This window comes from Oncorhynchus keta, unplaced genomic scaffold (genome assembly GCF_023373465.1).
Source record: "Oncorhynchus keta strain PuntledgeMale-10-30-2019 unplaced genomic scaffold, Oket_V2 Un_contig_5015_pilon_pilon, whole genome shotgun sequence".
Lineage (NCBI taxonomy): Eukaryota > Metazoa > Chordata > Actinopteri > Salmoniformes > Salmonidae > Oncorhynchus > Oncorhynchus keta.
In genome coordinates this window covers 300,001-319,432 of record NW_026288077.1, presented here as the reverse complement: position 1 = coordinate 319,432, position 19,432 = coordinate 300,001, and the positions used below count along the sequence as shown (strand labels likewise).

Sequence of the window (19,432 nt, the reverse complement as noted above, 5' to 3'; positions counted from 1 at the left end):
GAACCTCAAGAACTTGAATACTATCGGCCTGGGCCTGTGTTTGTATGTTTGTGTGCGTGTCAGTTTATCAGAGGACAGGTGTGTTTGTGTTCATGTGTGCTTTCCTAGTTTTCCTATACATGTGAGCCCCACCCTGTGTTGTGTCTTTACTATGGACTAAGTGATACATGACATGCTATTTTATCAAATCAATGGTCTCTTCTCATCACTGTCTGGTCTCTCCTCTTTAGTCACTGTCTGGTCTCTTCTTTCTCATCACTGTCTGGTCTCTTCCTCTTTAGTCACTGTCTGGTCTCTCCTCTTTAGTCACTGTCTGGTCTCTTCTTTCTCATCACTGTCTGGTCTCTTCCCTCTAGACACTGTCTGGTCTCTTCTGGTCTCTTCTCTAGTCACTGTCTGGTCTCTTCTCTCTAGTCACTATCTAATCAGTACTACACCAGTCACTGTCTGGTACTCTTCTCATCACTGTACTCCTTCTGTACTCAGTCTAATACAGTACTACACCAACACTCAGTCTAAATGTACTGCACCACATGACTGTAAGTCCTTTGGATAAAAGCTCAGCTAAATGGCATATATTATTACCAGTACTCACTGTCTGGTCTCTTCTCTACTAGTCACTGTCTGTACTCTCCTCTCTAGTCACTGTCTGGTGTCTCCTCAGTCTAATACAGTCACTGTCTGGTCTCTCCTCTCTAGTCACTACTGTATCTCCTCACTAGTCACTGTACTGGTACTCTCCAACACTTGTCACTGTCTGGTCTCACCAGTACTAGTCACTGTCTGGTATCTCCTCTCTAGTCACTGTGTCTAATACAGTACTCTCCAGTACTACACTGTCTGGTGTCTTCTCTAAGTCACTGTCTGGTCTCTCCTCTCAGTCTAATGTCTGGTACTACACCAGTCACTCAGTCTAATACAGTACTCTCCACTCAGTCACTGTCAGTACTACTCCAGTACTACTGGTCACTACTCCTCTCAGTCAAAGTACTGGTACTTCTCTCTAGTCACTGTCTAATACAGTACTACACTGTCTGTACTTCTCTCTACACTGTCTGGTCTACTTCACTACTAGACACTGTCAGGTCTAATACAGTCACTGTCTGGTCTCTTCTCTCTAGTCACTATCTGGTCTCTTCTCTCTAGTCACTGTCTGGTCTCTTCTCATCACTGTCTGGTCTCTTCTCCAACACTAGTCACTGTCTGGTCTCAGTACTACACCAGTACTACACTTCTCATCACTGTCTGGTCTCTACACCAACACTCTGGTCTCTTCTACTCTAGTACTGTCTGGTCTCTTCTCAACACTGTCAGGTCTAATCTACTACATCAGTCACTGTCTGGTCTCTTCTCTCTAGTCACTGTCTGGTGTCTTCTTTCTAGTCACTGTCTGGTGTCTTCTCTCTGAGTCACTGTCTGGTCTCAGTGCTCTAGTCACTGTCTGTGCTCTGTCTCCTCACTCAGTCACTGTCTGGTGTCTCTACTCTCTCTATTTTGTCACTGTCTAATCTCTGGCCTCTTTAGTCACTGGCACAGGTACTCCTCGGTCTACACTGTCTGGTGTCTCCTCTCTCACTGTCTGGTCTCTCCTCTAGTAGTCACTCTCTGGTTGATCTCCTCTGTAGTCACTGTCTGGTGTCTCCTCTCTAGTCACTGTCTGGTCTAGTCACTGTCTGGTCTCTCCTCTCGAGTCACTGCCTGGTCTCTCCTCTCTAGTCACTCTCTGGTCTCTCCTCTCTAGTCACTGTCTGGTCTCTCTCTCTCTAGTCACTGGCTGGTCTCTCCTCTCCCTCTCTCACTGTCTGGTCTCTTTCTCTCTAGTCACTGTCTGGTCTCTCCTCTCTAGTCACCGTCTGGTCTCTCCTCTCTAGTCACTGTCTAGGTCTCTCCTCTCAGTCGAATACAGTACTACACCAGCAATCAGTCTAATACAGTACTAGACCAGTACTACACCAACACTCAGTCTAATACAGTACTACACCAACACTGTCTAATACAGTACTACACCAGTACTACACCAGTACTACACCAACACTCAGTCTAATACAGTACTACACCAGTACTAGACCAACACTACACCATGGTCCACTACGTGGTCATGTTCACTCGTTGAAGCGGAATTGAAGTTAGCTGATGCCTTGGTTCAGTGCTGCCTCAGGTCTCACAGGAAGTGCTCTGTCACTAGACACTCAGTGACGCCAGGTACGAGTGAAGCTACCACAGACTATTTTGTCACAGGGGAAATAATAGCACTGGCCCTTTAATAACATGGCACAGGACAAAACGGTCTACAGACAGGACCACAATCCAGTGCTATAGCCCTTTCTCTCACCTGCTGCCTCCTGGGAACTGTAGTCAACTGTAGTAACTGTGACAGCTCTGTGGGTTGAGTGCCAGTGTAGTCATTGCCCTGTGGTGTCTTGGGTATTGTAGTTCGGATGCTGACTCCAACTCTGTCTCTATCTCTCTCTCTATCTCCTTCTCCCTCTCTCTCTATCTCCCTCTCTCTCTCTCTCTCTCTCTCTCTCTCCCCTCTCTCTCCCTCTCTCTCCCTCCCTCTTTCTCTCTATATCTCCCTCTCTCTCCCTCTCTCCCTCCCTCTCTCTCTTTATCTCTCCCTCCCTCTCCCTCCCTCTCTCCTCTCTCTCTCTCTCTCTCTCTCTCTCTCTCTCCCTCTCTCCCTCCCTCCCTCCCTCCCTCCCTCCCTCTCTCTCTCCTCTCCCCTCCCTCCCTCTCCTCTCCTCCCTCCCTCCTCTTCCTCTCTCTCTCTCACTCTCCCTTCCTCACTCTCGTCTCTCTCTCCCTATCTCTCTCTCTCCCTCCCTCTCTCTCCTTTCTCTCTCTCCCCTCTCTCTCTCCCTTCCTCTCTCTCTCTCCCTATCTCTCTCTCCCCTCCCTCTCTCTCCTTTCTCTCTCTCCTCTCTCTCTCTCCCTTCCTCTCTCTCCTCTCTCTCTCTATCTCCTCTCTCACTCATCTGTCTGTCTCTGTATCCTCTCCTCTCTCCTCTCTCTCTCTCTCCCTTCCCCTCTCTCTCTCCCTTCCTCTCTCTCCTCTCTCTGTCTCTCTCCTCTCTCTCTCCCTCCCTACCTCTCTCTTCCTCTCTCTCTCTCTCTTCCTCTCTCTTCCTCTCCTCTCTCTCTCTCTCTCTCTCTCTCTCTCTCTCTCTCTCTCTCTCTCTCTCTCTCTCTCTCTCTCTCTCTCTCTCTCTCTCTCTCTTCATCTCTCTCTCTCGCTCCCTCCCTCTCTCTCCTCTCTCTCTCTCCCTCCCTCTCTCTTCCTCTCTCTCCCTCTCTCTCTCTCTCTCCCTTCCTCTCTCTCTCCCTTCCTCTTCCTCTCTCTCTCTCTCCCTCCATTCTCTCGTCCTCTCTCTCTCTCTCCCTCCCTCTCTCTTCCCCTCTCTCTCTCTCTCTCTCCCTCCATTCTCTCTTTTTCTCAGGTATTGGAACTCTCTGAGTAACCTGGTGGCATCGCTGCTTAACTCTGTTCGCTCCATCGCATCCCTGTTACTGCTACTCTTCCTCTTCATCATCATCTTCAGCCTGCTCGGCATGCAGCTCTTCGGAGGCAAGTTCAACTTCGACGAGACGCGCCGGTCAACCTTCGACAACTTCCCCCAGTCGCTGCTCACCGTCTTTCAGGTAGAGAGAGAAGGGAGAATGATTACAGTCTATACTAGTCTATTATATTTTCAGGTAGGGAGAGAAGGGAGAATGATTACAGTCTAGTCTATGAAACTTTCAGGTAGGGAGAGAAGGGAGAATGATTACTGTCTAGTCTAGTCTACTGTACTCTATTATAGTCTAGTCTAGTCTACTGTACTCTATTATACTGTAGTCTAGTCTACTGTACTCTATTATACTGTAGTCTACTGTACTTTATTCTACTGTGGTCTACTGTACTATATTCTACTGTACTCAACTGTACTATACTGTACTATATTCTACTGTACTCTACTGTATTCTACTGTACTATACTCTACTGTATTGTACTCTATTATACTGTAGTCTAGTCTACTCTGTTCTCAAGGTCCAGTCATTTGAGTATCTGTAACTTTCTTGTTGTCAATGGTGAATAGTTGTTGTCTATGGTGAATAGTTGTTGTCTATGGTGAAGAGTTGTTGTCTATGGTGAATAGTTGTTGTCTATGGTGAAGAGTTATTGTCTATGGTGAATAGTTGTTGTCTATGGTGAAGAGTTGTTGTCTATGGTGAATAGTTGTTGTCTATGGTGAAGAGTTGTTGTCTATGGTGAAGAGTTGTTGTCTATGGTGAATAGTTGTTGTCTATGGTGAAGAGTTGTTGTCTATGGTGAATAGTTGTTGTCTATGGTGAATAGTTGTTGTCTATGGTGAAGAGTTGTTGTCTATGGTGAATAGTTGTTGTCTATGGTGAAGAGTTGTTGTCTATGGTGAATAGTTGTTGTCTATGGTGAAGAGTTGTTGTCTATGGTGAATAGTTGTTGTCTATGGTGAAGAGTTGTTGTCTATGGTGAGTTATTGTCTATGGTGAATAGTTATTGTCTATGGTGAAGAGTTGTTGTCTATGGTGAAGAGTTGAATTTATTGTCTATGGTGAAGAGTTGTTGTCTATGGTGAATAGTTGTTGTCTATGGTGAATAGTTGTTGTCTATGGTGAATAGTTAGTTATTGTCTATGGTGAAGAGTTGTTGTCTATGGTGAAGAGTTGCTGTCTATGGTGAATAGGTGTTGTCTATGGTGAATAGTTATTGTCTATGGTGAAGAGTTGTTGTCTATGGTGAAGAGTTGTTGTCTATGGTGAAGAGTTGTTGTCTATGGTGAAGAGTTGTTGTCTATGGTGAATAGTTATTGTCTATGGTGAATAGTTGTTGTCTATGGTGAATAGTTATTGTCTATTGTGAATAGTTATTGTCTATGGTGAAGAGTTGTTGTCTATGGTGAAGAGTTGTTGTCTATGGTGAAGAGTTGTTGTCTATGGTGAAGAGTTGTTGTCTATGGTGAATAGTTGTTGTCTATGGTGAATAGTTATTGTCTATGGTGAAGAGTTATTGTCTATTGTGAAGAGTTATTGTCTATGGTGAAGAGTTGTTGTCTATGGTGAAGAGTTGTTGTCTATGGTGAATAGTTGTTGTCTATGGTGAATAGTTGTTGTCTATGGTGAATAGTTATTGTCTATTGTGAAGAGTTATTGTCTGTGGTGAAGAGTTGTTGTCTATGGTGAAGAGTTGTTGTCTATGGTGAAGAGTTGTTGTCTATGGTGAATAGTTGTTGTCTATGGTGAATAGTTGTTGTCTATGGTGAATAGTTATTGTCTATTGTGAAGAGTTATTGTCTGTGGTGAAGAGTTGTTGTCTATGGTGAAGAGTTGTTGTCTATGGTGAATAGTTGTTGTCTATGGTGAATAGGTATTGTCTATGGTGAAGAGTTGTTGTCTATGGTGAAGAGTTGCTGTCTATGGTGAATAGTTGTTGTCTATGGTGAATAGGTATTGTCTATGGTGAAGAGTTGTTGTCTATGGTGAAGGGTTGTTGTCTATGGTGAATAGTTATTGTCTATGGTGAATAGTTATTGTCTATTGTGAAGCGTTATTGTCTGTGGTGAAGAGTTGTTGTCTATGGTGAAGAGTTGTTGTCTATGGTGAAGAGTTGTTGTCTATGGTGAAGTGTTGCTGTCTATGGTGAATAGTTGTTGTCTATGGTGAATAGGTATTGTCTATGGTGAAGAGTTGTTGTCTATGGTGAATAGTTATTGTCTATGGTGAAAAGTTATTGTCTATGGTGAATAGTTATTGTCTATTGTGAAGAGTTATTGTCTGTGGTGAAGAGTTGTTGTCTATGGTGAATAGTTGTTGTCTATGGTGAAGAGTTGTTGTCTATTGTGAAGTGTTATTGTCTGTGGTGAAGAGTTGTTGTCTATGGTGAAGAGTTGTTGTCTGTGGTGAATAGTTGTTGTCTATGGTGAATAGTTATTGTCTATGGTGAATAGTTATTGTCTATGGTGAATAGTTATTGTCTATGGTGAATAGTTATTGTCTATGTTGAATTTGTCTATGGTGAATAGTTATTGTCTATGGTGAATAGTTGTTGTCTATGGTGAAGAGTTGTTGTCTATGGTGAATAGTTGTTGTCTATGGTGAATAGTTGTTGTCTATGGTGAAGAGTTGTTGTCTATGGTGAATAGTTGTTGTCTATGGTGAAGAGTTGTTGTCTATGGTGAATAGTTGTTGTCTATGGTGAAGAGTTGTTGTCTATGGTGAATAGTTGTTGTCTATGGTGAATAGTTGTTGTCTATGGTGAATAGTTATTGTCTATGGTGAAGAGTTGTTGTCTATGGTGAAGAGTTGTTGTCTATGGTGAAGAGTTGTTGTCTATGGTGAATAGTTGTTGTCTATGGTGAATAGTTATTGTCTATGGTGAAGAGTTGTTGTCTATGGTGAATAGTTATTGTCTATGGTGAATAGTTATTGTCTATTGTGAAGTGTTATTGTCTGTGGTGAAGAGTTGTTGTCTATGGTGAAGAGTTGTTGTCTATGGTGAAGAGTTGTTGTCTATGGTGAATAGTTGTTGTCTATGGTGAAGAGTTGTTGTCTATGGTGAATAGTTGTTGTCTATGGTGAAGAGTTGTTGTCTATGGTGAAGGTTGTTGCCTATGGTGAAGAGTTGTTGTCTATGGTGAAGAGTTGTTGTCTATGGTGAATATTATTGTCTATGGTGAAGAGTTGTTGTCTATGGTGAAGAGTTGTTGTCTATGGTGAATAGTTGTTGTCTATGGTGAATAGTTGTTGTCTATGGTGAATAGTTATTGTCTATTGTGAAGAGTTATTGTCTATGGTGAAGAGTTGTTGTCTATGGTGAAGAGTTGTTGTCTATGGTGAATAGTTGTTGTCTATGGTGAATAGGTATTGTCTATGGTGAAGAGTTGTTGTCTATGGTGAAGAGTTGTTGTCTATGGTGAATAGTTGTTGTCTATGGTGAATAGTTGTTGTCTATGGTGAATAGTTATTGTCTATGGTGAATAGTTATTGTCTATGGTGAATAGTTGTTGTCTATGGTGAAGAGTTGTTGTCTATGGTGAAGAGTTGTTGTCTATGGTGAATAGTTATTGTCTATGGTGAAGAGTTGTTGTCTATGGTGAATAGTTATTGTCTATGGTGAATAGTTGTTGTCTATGGTGAAGAGTTATTGTCTATGGTGAAGAGTTATTGTCTATGGTGAATAGTTGTTGTCTATGGTGAATCGTTGTTGTCTATAGTTTTGCTCCTTCATCTTTTGTTCCTGTGTTCTCAGATCCTGACAGGTGAGGACTGGAACTCGGTGATGTATGACGGCATCATGGCCTACGGAGGGGCGTCCTTCCCAGGGATGCTAGTCTGTATCTACTTCATCATCCTGTTCATCTGTGGAAACTGTATCCTTGTAAAGAACAGGTCAGATGTGTGTAGGGCCTTTCACCCTGACAAAGGACATGATGCTTTTAATCCAGAACCATTAGCAGGATGATTGTTCGCCTGTCTACCCAGTTCATTGTCATACCACCGGTAAGGTATCTCAGATGTTTCCTCAATGACTAGGAGTAGCCTGGAATCCAAACCATATTGGGTGAAACAGAGTGATATTCAGTTTGGATTCCAGGCTACTCAAGTATCAGGGTTGATTGTTTGTTGTCCACTCAACTCATCACTCAGTCATGTCACCCAGGTGTGTTGTTCTACATTGTGAGAGGTCAGCTGACAATTGACACTTCGTTGTTTGCTCTCTGAAGCCGTACTCCACTTCCTTGACTCCACCTCCCTGACCAGATATCCTCCTGAATGTCTTCTTGGCCATCGCCGTGGACAACCTGGCTGATGCTGAGAGTCTGACGTCAGCACAGAAGGAGGAGGAGGAGGAGAAGGAGAGGAAGAAGCTGGCCAGGTAATTTGCATGATGTGTGTGTGTGTGTGTGTGTGTGTGTGTGTGTGTGTGTGTGTGTGTGTGTGTGTGTGTGTGTGTGTGTGTGTGTGTGTGTGTGTGTGTGTGTGTGTGTGTGTGTGTGTGTGTGTGTGTGTGTGTGTGTGTGTGTGTGTGTGTGTGTGTGTGTGCATCCACATCCATTCAAGTGTGTATGCCTGAGTGGTTTGGCTCCATTCTGACACAGAACGGCCAGTCCGGAGAAGCGCCATGTCAACGAAAAGCCCCCGATGATCGAGGTAGAAGAGAAGAAGGAGGAGAAGATTGAGCTGAAGTCCATCACCTCAGACGGAGAGACAACCAATGCCACCAAGGTATGTCTCAGACACACCTGTCCTCGTTAGATACACCTGTCCTCGTTAGACACAACTGTCCTCGTTAGACACACCTGTCCTCGTTAGACTTACCTGTCCTCGTTAGACGCACCTGTCCTTGTTAGACATACCTGTCCTCGTTAGACGCACCTGTCCTCGTTAGATGCACCTGTCCTCGTTAGATTCACCTGCCCTCGTTAGATGCACCTGTCCTCATTAGACACACCTGTCCTCGTTAGATGCACCTGCCATCGTTAGATGCACCTGTCCTCGTTAGACAGACGTGTCCTCATTAGAGCACCTGTCCTCATTAGACTTAGCTGTCCTCGTTAGATGCACCTATCCTCGTTAGATATACCTGTCCTCATTAGACACACCTGTCCCCGTTGGACACACCTGTCCGCATTAGACACACCTGTTCTCGTTAGACACACCTGTTCTCGTTAGACACACCTGTCCGCATTAGACACACCTGTTCTCGTTAGACACACCTGTCCTCGTTAGACACACCTGTCCGCATTAGACACACCTGTCCGCATTAGACACACCTGTCCTCGTTAGACACACCTGTTCTCGTTAGATGCACATGTCCTCATTAGACCTACCTGTCCTCGTTAGACACACCTGTTCTCGTTAGACACACCTGTCCTCGTTAGATACACCTGTCCTCATTAGACACACCTGTCCTCGTTGGACACACCTGTCCGCATTAGACACACCTGTTCTCGTTAGACACACCTGTTCTCGTTAGTTACACCTGTCCGCATTAGATACACCTGTCCGCATTAGACACACCTGTTCTCGTTAGACACACCTGTTCTTGTTAGACATACCTGTCCTCATTAGATGTACCTGTCCTCATTAGACTCACCTGTCCTTGTTATATGCACATGTCCTCATTAGATGCACCTATGCACCTATCCTCGTTAGATACACCTGTCCTCATTAGATACACCTGTCCTCGTTAGAATCACCTGTCCTCGTTAGACATACCTGTCCTCGTTAAACACACCTGTTCTCATTAGACTCATCTGTCCTCGTTAGATACACCTGTCCTCATTAGACACACCTGTCCTCGTTGGACACACCTGTCCGCATTAGACACACCTGTTCTCGTTAGACACACCTGTTCTCGTTAGTTACACCTGTCCGCATTAGACACACCTGTCCACATTAGACACACCTGTTCTCGTTAGACACACCTGTTCTCGTTAGACACACCTGTCCGCATTAGACACACCTGTTCTCGTTAGACACACCTGTCCTCGTTTGACACACCTGTCCTCATTAGATATACCTATCCTCATTAGACACACCTGTCCTCGTTAGACACACCTGTTCTCGTTAGATGCACATGTCCTCATTAGACCTACATGTCCTCATTAGACACACCTGTTCTCGTTAGACACACCTGTCCTCGTTAGATACACCTGTTCTCGTTAGACATACCTGTCCTCATTAGATGCACCTATCCTCGTTAGATACACCTGTCCTCATTAGACACACCTGTCCTCGTTAGAATCACCTGTCCTCGTTAGACACACCTGTCCTCGATAAACACACCTGTTCTCATTAGATTAATCTGTCCTCGTTAGATACAGCTGTCCTCGTTAGATATACCTGTCCTCATTAGATATACCTATCCTCATTAGACACACCTGTCCTCGTGAGAGGCACCTGTCCTCGTTAGATGCACCTGTCCTCGTTAGATGCACCTGTCCTCGTTAGATGCACCTGTCCTCGTTAGATACACCTGTCCTTCTTAGACTCACCTGTCCTCGTTAGATACACCTGTCCTCGTTAGATATACCTGTCCTCCTGACTGGAGACACCAGTCCTCCAAGTTGTAATCTAATATTATCTAGTCAAGTCAATACAAGTCATTACAGATTCAACAACAGAAAATATGTTTGGTTTAGTTAGTATCAGTCTAATTCTTCATCTGTGAAAACACACGTCTCCTCTCAACAGGTGGCATGATGTTTCCTTTTAAAAGCAGTGTCTCTAGTTCTGTCCGTATTGAGTCAGATGTGGCGCTGTGTTACTGTGTTTTGACAGATCAACATTGATGAGTACCAGGTAGATGTGAATGAAGAGAAGAACCCGTATCCAGCTAATGATTTTCCCGGTACCACTGTACCGGTGATAAAAAGTAAGCCGGACCTTTCTAAGGGCTGAACCACACCGGACAACAAGCAGGAGCAGAGAACCAAATCACACCAAACCATTAAGAGACTTCCACACTCAAATCAGGACATTCACAGCATTACCTTTGTTCTGGTTCTCTCTCTCTTTTGTCTGCTGTGCTTTGCCCCTATTGATGTTAGAATGTTGTGTGAGGGGGTGTTGATGTTAGAATGTTGTGTGAGGGGGTGTTGATGTTAGAATGTTGTGTGAGGGGGTGTTGATGTTAGAATGTTGTGTGAGGGGGTGTTGATGTTAGAATGTTGTGTGAGGGGGTGTTGATGTTAGAATGTTTGTGTGAGGGGGTCTATTGATGTTAGAATGTTGTGTGAGGGTGTGTTGATGTTAGAATGTTGTGTGAGGGTGTATTGATTTTAGAATGGTGTGTGTGAGGGTTAGAATGTTTGATGTTAGAATGTTGTGTGAGGGGGTGTATTGATGTTAGAATGTTGTGTGAGGGGATGTTATGGTGAGGGGTGTTGATGTTAGAATGTTGTGTGAGGGGGTGTTGATGTTAGAATGTTGTGTGAGGGGGTGTATTGATGTTAGAATGTTGTGTGAGGGGATGTTGATGTTAGAATGTTGTGTGAGGGGTGTTGATGTTAGAATGTTGTGTGAGGGTGTGTTGATGTTAGAATGTTGTGTGAGGGGGTGTATTGATGTTAGAATGTTGTGTGAGGGTGTGTTGATGTTAGAATGTTGTGTGAGGGGTGTATTGATGTTAGAATGTTGTGTGAGGGGGTGTATTGATGTTAGAATGTTGTGTGAGGGGATGTATTGATGTTAGAATGTTGTGTGAGGGGGTGTATTGATGTTAGAATGTTGTGTGAGGGGGTGTAGGGTGTGTTGATGTTAGAATGTTGTGTGAGGGGTATTGATGTTAGAATGTGTGTGAGGGGTGTTTGATGTTAGAATGTTGTGTGAGGGGGTGTTGATGTTAGAATGTTGTGTGAGGGGTGTGGGTGTGATGTTAGAATGTTGTGTGAGGGGTGTGTATGATGTTAGAATGTTGTGTGAGGGGTGTGTTGATGTTAGAATGTTGTGTGAGGGGGTGTATTGATGTTAGAATGTTGTGTGAGGGGGTGTTGATGTTAGAATGTTGTGTGAGGGGGTGTGTTGATGTTAGAATGTTGTGTGAGGGGTGTTGATGTTAGAATGTTGTGTGAGGGTGTGTTGATGTTAGAATGTTGTGTGAGGGGGTGTATTGATGTTAGAATGTTGTGTGAGGGGGTTTGTTGATGTTAGAATGTTGTGTGAGGGTGTGTTGATGTTAGAATGTTGTGTGAGGGGGTGTATGGGGTGTTGATGTTAGAATGTTGTTTGAGGGGGTGTTGATGTTAGAATGTTGTGTGAGGGGGTGTATGGTGTGTTGATGTTAGAATGTTGTGTGAGGGGGTGTATGGGGTGTTGATGTTAGAATGTTGTATGAGGGGTGTTTTGATGTTAGAATGTTGTGTGAGGGGGTGTGTTGATGTTAGAATGTTGTGTGAGGGGGTGTGTTGATGTTTTGTCTGTACTGTTGCCTTACCAATCCAGGTGTCCAGGTTTGTAGATAAATGAAAAAGTAATAATTCATGTCTTTAAAAACAAAATACTGATGAATTGTGGGTAATTGTTATAGTATGGGGTAACTACACAAACAAACTGAAATAACTATTCCAGGTGAATTTTTACACAGCTCATTCAACTATTTCTCAACTTAACTGACCAAGTCCCTCATCTCTAATACTTTCTCTCCCTCCTCTCCCCCTGTCCTCCCTCTTTCTCTCCTGCGTGGCCCTTGTAGGAGAGGATGAGGACCCTGAGATGCCTGTGGGCCCCCGGCCTCGGCCCCTGTCTGACATTCAGCTGAAGGAGAAGGCTATTCCCATGCCTGAGGCCCGGGCTTTCTTCATCTTCAGCAACACCAACAAGTAAGAGCTCACTCACAAATATACTGAGAGAAGCAGGTAGAGTCTATGAGAGGGGTCCCTAAACACACACCCCATCTGTCTGATGTCTGTCTGTCTGATGTCTGTCTGTCTGTTGTCTGTCTGTCTGATGTCTGATGTCCTGTGTGGCTCACTTGGTAGAGCATGGCACTTGCCATGCCAGGGTTGTGGGTTCAATTCCCACAGGGGACCAGTATGAAAATGTATGCTTCTGTAAGTTGCTCTGGATAAGAGTGTCTGTTAAATGTCTGTCTATAGGATTAGGGCTCTATCTATTGGTCACTATTTTTTGTCTGTCCCTCCCTCCCTCCCATCCTCCCTCCCTGCCTCCCTCCCTCCCCCACCCTCCCTCCTTACCTCCCTCCTTAAATGTCCCTCCCTCCCTCCCTCCTCCCTGCCTCCCTCCCTCCCTCCCTCCCTCCCTCCCTCCCTCCCTCCCTCCCTCCCTCCCTCCCTCCTCCCTCCCTCCCTCCCTACCTACCTACCTACCTACCTCCTACCTCCCTCCTCCCTCCCTACCCTCCCTCCCTCCCTCCCTCCCCCTCCCTCCCTCCCTCCCCCCTCCCCTCCCTCCCTCCCTCCCTCCTACCTACCTACCTCCCTACCTCCCTACCTACCTCCCTACCTACCTCCCTCCCTCCCTCCCTCCCTCCCTCCCTCCCTCTCCCCAGGTTCAGAGTTCTGTGCCATAAGATGGTGAACCACAACATCTTCACCAACCTCATCCTGTTCTTCATTCTACTGAGCAGTATCTCTCTGGCAGCAGAGGACCCTGTCCGGAACGACTCCTTCAGGAACCAGGTGTGTGTTTATGTCTTACACACACACACACACACGCACGTGCACACACACAGAGGCACGGACACATGTACACACACACACTGTACATGCTTCCATACTCTCTCTCTCTGTCTCTAGTCTCTCTCTCTCTTTCTGTCTCTAGTCTCTCTCTCTCTCCCTCTCTCTCTTTCTTTCTCTAGTCTCCCCCTCTCTCTTTCTTTCTCTAGTCTCTCTCTCTCTCTTTCTGTCTCTACTCTCTCTCTCTTTCTGTCTCTAGTCTCTCTCTCTTTCTGTCTCTAGTCTCTCTCTCTTTCTTTCTCTAGTCTCTCTCTCTCTCTCTCTCGTTCTGTCTCTAGTCTCTCTCTCTCTTTCTGTCTCTAGTCTCTCTCTCTCTCTCTTTCTGTCTCTAGTCTCTCTCTCTCTCTCTTTCTGTCTCGAGTCTCTCTCTCTCTCCCTCTCTCTCTTTCTTTCTCTAGTCTCTCTCTATCTCTCTTTCTGCCTCTACTCTCTCCCTCTCTTTCTGTCTCTGGTCTCTCTCTCTCTCTCTTTCTGTCTCTAGTCTCTCTCTCTCTCTCTTTCAGTCTCTAGTCTCTCTCTCTCTCACACACAAACATTTCCACACACAAACAGCCTTTAGAGGTGTGTGTGTGTGTGTGTGTGTGTGTGTGTGTGTGTGTGTGTGTGTGTGTGTGTGTGTGTGTGTGTGTGTGTGTGTGTGTGTGTGTGTGTGTGTGTGTGTGTGTGTGTGTGTGTGTGTGTGTGTGTGTGTGTGTGTGACTACACCATTAGATCTCTGGTTCAATAGACTTCAGCCATCCTTTCCCTCCGCTCGATAACTTGAAGTGGATTAATGAATCTTAATGTCTGGCACTGAACCACGCGCTGCATTGTGACTACTTTTCCCACTTACTTACGTTATCTCTATATTATTATAGCTTCTATGTTATTATACAGGTATTCATCCCAAATGGCACCCTATTCCCTATGTTGTGCACTATTTTCAACTACTCCCTGGTCAAATGTAGTGCACTGTGTAGGGAATAGTGTGCCATTTGTGACATATATTGTGATGCTTATGGATGCCTCTATGAGATGTACGACCGTGTGATGTATTGTGTTGACCTGCATTGTGATCACTGTTTCTCAGATATTAGGCTACGCAGACCACGTCTTCACTGGGCTCTTCACCATGGAGATCATTCTGAAGGTAACCTTCCATTCCTTCTCTAAGTCATCTCTACACCACATAATGGACCCTGTGCTCCCTCCCTCCCTCCCTCCCTCCCTCCATTCCTTCCTAAGTCATCTCTACACCACATAATGGACCCTGTGCTACCTCCCCCTCCCTCCCTCCCTCCCTCCTCTAAGTCATCTCTACACCACATAATGGATCCTGTGCTCCCTCCCTCCCTCCCTCCCTCCCTCCCTCCCTCCCTCCCTCCCTCCCCCTCCCTCCCTTCTCTAAGTCATCTCTACACCACATAATGGACCCTGTGCTCCCTCCCTCCCTCCCTCCCTCCCTTCCTTCTCTAAGTCATCTCTACACCACATAATGGACCCTGTGCTCCCTCCCCCTCCCTCCCTCCCTCCCTCCCTCCCTCCCTCCCTCCCTCCCTCCCTCCCTCCCTCCCTCCCTCCCTCCCTCCATTCCTTCTCTAAGTCATCTCTACACCACATAATGGACCCTGTGTTCCCTCCCTCCCTCCCTCCCTCCCTCCCTCCCTCCCTCCCATCTCCCTCCCTCCCTCCCTCCCTCCCTCCCTCCCTCCCTCCCTCCCTCCCTCCCTCCCTCCCTTCTCTAAGTCATCTCTACACCACATAATGGACCCTGTGTTCCCTCCCTCCCTCCCTCCCTCCCTCCCTCCCTCCCTCCCTCCCTCCCTCCATTCCTTCTCTAAGTCATCTCTACACCACATAATGGACCCTGTGCTCCCTCCCTCCCTCCATTCCTTCTCTAAGTCATCTCTACACCACATAATGGATCCCTGTGCTCCCTCCCTCCCTCCCTCCCTCCCTCCCTCCCTCCCTCCCTCCCTCCCTCCATTCCTTCTCTAAGTCATCTCTACACCACATAATGGACCCTGTGCTCCCTCCCTCCCTCCCTCCCTCCCTCCCTCCCTCCCTCCCTCCCTCCCTCCCTCCCTCCCTCCCTCCCTCCCTCCCTCCCTCCCTCCCTCCCTCCCTCCCTCCCTCCATTCCTTCTCTAAGTCATCTCTACACCACATAATGGACCCTGTGCTCCCTCCCTCCCTCCCTCCCTCCCTCCCTCCCTCCCTCCCTCCCTCCCTCCCTCCCTCCCTCCATTCCTTCTCTAAGTCATCTCTACACCACATAATGGACCCTGTGCTCCCTCCCTCCCTCCCCTCCCTCCCTCCCTCCCTCCCTCCCTCCCTCCCTCCCTCCCTCCCTCCCTCCCTCCTCCCTCCCTCCCTCCCTCCCTCCCTCCCTCCCTCTCTAAGTCATCTCTACACCACATAATGGACCCTGTGTTCCCTCCCTCCCCCTGTTCCCTCCTCCCCCTCCCTCCCTCCCTCCCTCCCTCCCTCCCTCCCTCCCTCCCTCCATTCCTTCTCTAAGTCATCTCTACACCACATAATGGACCCTGTGCTCCCTCCCCTCCCTCCCCCTCCCTCCCTCCCTCCCTCCCTCCCTCCCTCCCTCCCTCCCTCCCTCCCTCCCTCCCTCCCTCCCTCCCTCCCTCCCTCCCTCCCTCCCTCCCTCCCTCCCTCCCTCCCTCCCTCCATTCCTTCTCTAAGTCATCTCTACACCACATAATGGACCCTGTGCTCCCTCCCTCCCTCCCTCCCTCCTCCCTCCCTCCCTCCCTCCCTCCCTCCCTCCCTCCATTCCTTCTCTAAGTCATCTCTACACCACATAATGGACCCTGTGCTCCCTCCCTCCCTCCCTCCCTCCCTCCCTCCCTCCCTCCCTCCCTCCCTCCCTCCCTCCCTCCTCCCTCCCTCCCTCCCTCCCTCCCTCCCTCCCTCCCTCCCTCCCTCCCTCCCTCCATTCCTTCTCTAAGTCATCTCTACACCACATAATGGACCCTGTGCTCCCTCCCTCCCTCCCTCCCTCCCTCCCTCCCTCCCTCCCTCCCTCCCTCCCTCCCTCCCTCCCCCTCCCTCCCTCCCTCCCTCCCTCCCCTCCCTCCCTCCATTCCTTCTCTAAGTCATCTCTACACCACATAATGGACCCTGTGCTCCCTCCCTCCCTCCCTCCCTCCCTCCCCCTCCATTCCTTCTCTAAGTCATCTCTACACCACATAATGGACCCTGTGCTCCCTCCCTCCCTCCCTCCCTCCCTCCCTCCCTCCCTCCCTCCCTCCCTCCCTCCCTCCCTCCCTCCCTCCCTCCCTCCCTCCCTTCTCTAAGTCATCTCTACACCACATAATGGACCCTGTGTTCCCTCCCTCCCTCCCTCCCTCCCTCCCTCCCTCCCTCCCTCCCTCCCTCCCTCCCTCCCTCCCTCCCTCCCTCCCTCCCTCCCTCCCTCCCTCCCTCCCTCCCTCTCTAAGTCATCTCTACACCACATAATGGACCCTGTGTTCCCTCCCTCCCTCCCTCCCTCCCTCCCTCCCTCCCTCCCTCCCTCCCTCCCTCCATTCCTTCTCTAAGTCATCTCTACACCACATAATGGACCCTGTGCTCCCTCCCTCCCTCCATTCCTTCTCTAAGTCATCTCTACACCACATAATGGATCCTGTGCTCCCTCCCTCCCTCCCTCCCTCCCCCTCCCTCCCTCCCTCCCTCCCTCCCTCCATTCCTTCTCTAAGTCATCTCTACACCACATAATGGACCCTGTGCTCCCTCCCTCCCTCCCTCCCTCCCTCCCTCCCTCCCTCCCTCCCTCCCTCCCTCCCTCCCTCCCTCCCTCCCTCCCTCCCTCCCTCCCTCCATTCCTTCTCTAAGTCATCTCTACACCACATAATGGACCCTGTGCTCCCTCCCTCCCTCCCTCCCTCCCTCCCTCCCTCCCTCCCTCCCTTCCCTCCCTCCATTCTTCTCTAAGTCATCTCTACACCACATAATGGACCCTGTGCTCCCTCCCTCCCTCCCTCCCTCCCTCCCTCCCTCCCTCCCTCCCTCCCTCCCTCCCTCCCTCCCTCCCTCCCTCCCTCCCTCCCTCCCTCCCTCCCTCCCTCCCTCCCTCCCTCCCTCCATTCCCTCTCTAAGTCATCTCTACACCACATAATGGACCCTGTGTTCCCTCCCTCCCTCCCTCCCTCCCTCCCTCCCTCCCTCCCTCCCTCCCTCCCTCCATTCCTTCTCTAAGTCATCTCTACACCACATAATGGACCCTGTGCTCCCCTCCCTCCCTCCCTCCCTCCCTCCCTCCCTCCCTCCCTCCCTCCCTCCCTCCCTCCCTCCCTCCCTCCCTCCCTCCCTCCCTCCCTCCCCCTCCCTCCCTCCCTCCCTCCCTCCCTCCCTCCCTCCCTCCCTCCATTCCTTCTCTAAGTCATCTCTACACCACATAATGGACCCTGTGCTCCCTCCCTCCCTCCCTCCCTCCCTCCCTCCCTCCCTCCCTCCCTCCCTCCCTCCCTCCATTCCTTCTCTAAGTCATCTCTACACCACATAATGGACCCTGTGCTCCCTCCCTCCCTCCCTCCCTCTCCCTCCCTCCCTCCCTCCCTCCCTCCCTCCCTCCCTCCCTCCCTCCCTCCCTCCCTCCCTCCCTCCCTCCCTCCATTCCTTCTCTAAGTCATCTCTACACCACATAATGGACCCTGTGTTCCCTCCCTCCCTCCCTCCCTCCCTCCCTCCCTCCCTCCCTCCCTCCCTCCCTCCCTCCCTCCCTCCCTCCCTCCCTCCCTCCCTCCCTCCCTCCCTCCCTCCCTCCCTCCATTCCTTCTCTAAGTCATCTCTACACCACATAATGGACCCTGTGCTCTGGAAGGTGAAGTGTTTTAATTGTTGGAAAAACATGACATATTGAACAACAAACCCGTGAGCAGACATTCACTTCGTCGTCATCCATCACAATCTTTTGTCTTACGCTTCCTGTGGTTTTCTCTTCCTGGTTCATGACCTCGTAGATGACAGCGTACGGGGCGTTCATCCATAAGGGTTCGTTCTGTCGGAACTACTTCAACATTCTGGATCTGGTGGTGGTCAGCGTGTCGCTCATCTCCTCTGGAATACAGTGAGTTGGTCTTCTCTATTACCGTTACCACAGTTTCAATGGTTCAAACACACCTAGGAATTCTCATCGACATTCATTTAGCGGTGCTCTTTTTACTGGGATGGGTACAAAACTCCAACAAAAATGTCAACAACATGTTCTATTGAACACAGAAATATTGTTTCTGTCTGGAGTTGACTTCTCTGTCTGTAGTTAACCTCTCTGTCTGTAGTTGATATATGGTTTAGTAGTTGACCTCTCTGTCTGTAGTTGATGTATGGTTTAGTAGTTGACCTCTCTGTCTGTAGTGGATGTATGGTTTAGTAGTTGACCTCTCTGTCTGTAGTGAATGTATGGTTTGCTAGTTGACCTCTCTGTCTGTAGTTGATGTATGGTTTAGTAGTTAGTGATGTATGGTTTAGTAGTTGACCTCTCTGTCTGTAGTTGATATATGGTTTAGTAGTTGACCTCTCTGTCTGTAGTGAATGTATGGTTTAGTAGTTGACCTCTCTGTCTGTAGTTGATATATGGTTTAGTAGTTGACCTCTCTGTCTGTAGTTGACCTCTGTCTGTAGTTGATTTCTCTGTTTGTAGTTGACCTCTCTGTCTGTAGTTGATATATGGTTTAGTAGTTGACCTCTCTGTCTGTAGTTGATATATGGTTTAGTAGTTGACCTCTCTGTCTGTAGTTGATATATGGTTTAGTAGTTGACCTCTCTGTCTGTAGTTGATATATGGTTTAGTAGTTGACCTCTCTGTTGTAGTGAATATGGTTTAGACCCTCTCTGTTTGTAGTTGATATATGGTTTAGTAGTTGACCTCTCTGTTTGTAGTTGATGTATGGTTTAGTAGTTGACCTCTCTGTTTGTAGTTGATGTATGGTTTAGTAGTTGACCTCTCTGTTTGTAGTTGATATATGGTTTAGTAGTTGACCTCTCTGTTTGTAGTTGATGTATGGTTTAGTAGTTGACCTCTCTGTTTGTAGTTGATATATGGTTTAGTAGTTGACCTCTCTGTCTGTAGTTGATATATGGTTTAGTAGTTGACCTCTCTGTTTGTAGTTGACTATATGGTTTAGTAGTTGACCTCTCTGTCTGTAGTTGATGTATGGTTTAGTAGTTGACCTCTCTGTTTGTAGTTGATGTATGGTTTAGTAGTTGACTTCTGTCTGTTTG

At 47.9% G+C, this 19,432-nt stretch overlaps 1 protein-coding gene across 12 annotated transcripts in view; it reads left to right on the top strand.

Annotated features, from left to right (window-relative positions):
* Window positions 1-19,432, top strand: part of cacna1c (calcium channel, voltage-dependent, L type, alpha 1C subunit) — a 108,116-nt gene that overhangs the window by 20,724 nt on the left and 67,960 nt on the right. For all 12 annotated transcript variants that reach the window (XM_052509846.1, XM_052509848.1, XM_052509847.1 and 9 more), the window contains 9 exons: window positions 3,438-3,639; window positions 7,265-7,385; window positions 7,777-7,891; window positions 8,115-8,241; window positions 10,300-10,393; window positions 12,212-12,338; window positions 13,028-13,157; window positions 14,284-14,343; window positions 18,172-18,278. In XM_052509846.1, coding sequence (XP_052365806.1) covers window positions 3,438-3,639; window positions 7,265-7,385; window positions 7,777-7,891; window positions 8,115-8,241; window positions 10,300-10,393; window positions 12,212-12,338; window positions 13,028-13,157; window positions 14,284-14,343; window positions 18,172-18,278 — 1,083 coding nt within the window. The remainder of the gene's footprint in view (window positions 1-3,437; window positions 3,640-7,264; window positions 7,386-7,776; window positions 7,892-8,114; window positions 8,242-10,299; window positions 10,394-12,211; window positions 12,339-13,027; window positions 13,158-14,283; window positions 14,344-18,171; window positions 18,279-19,432) is intronic.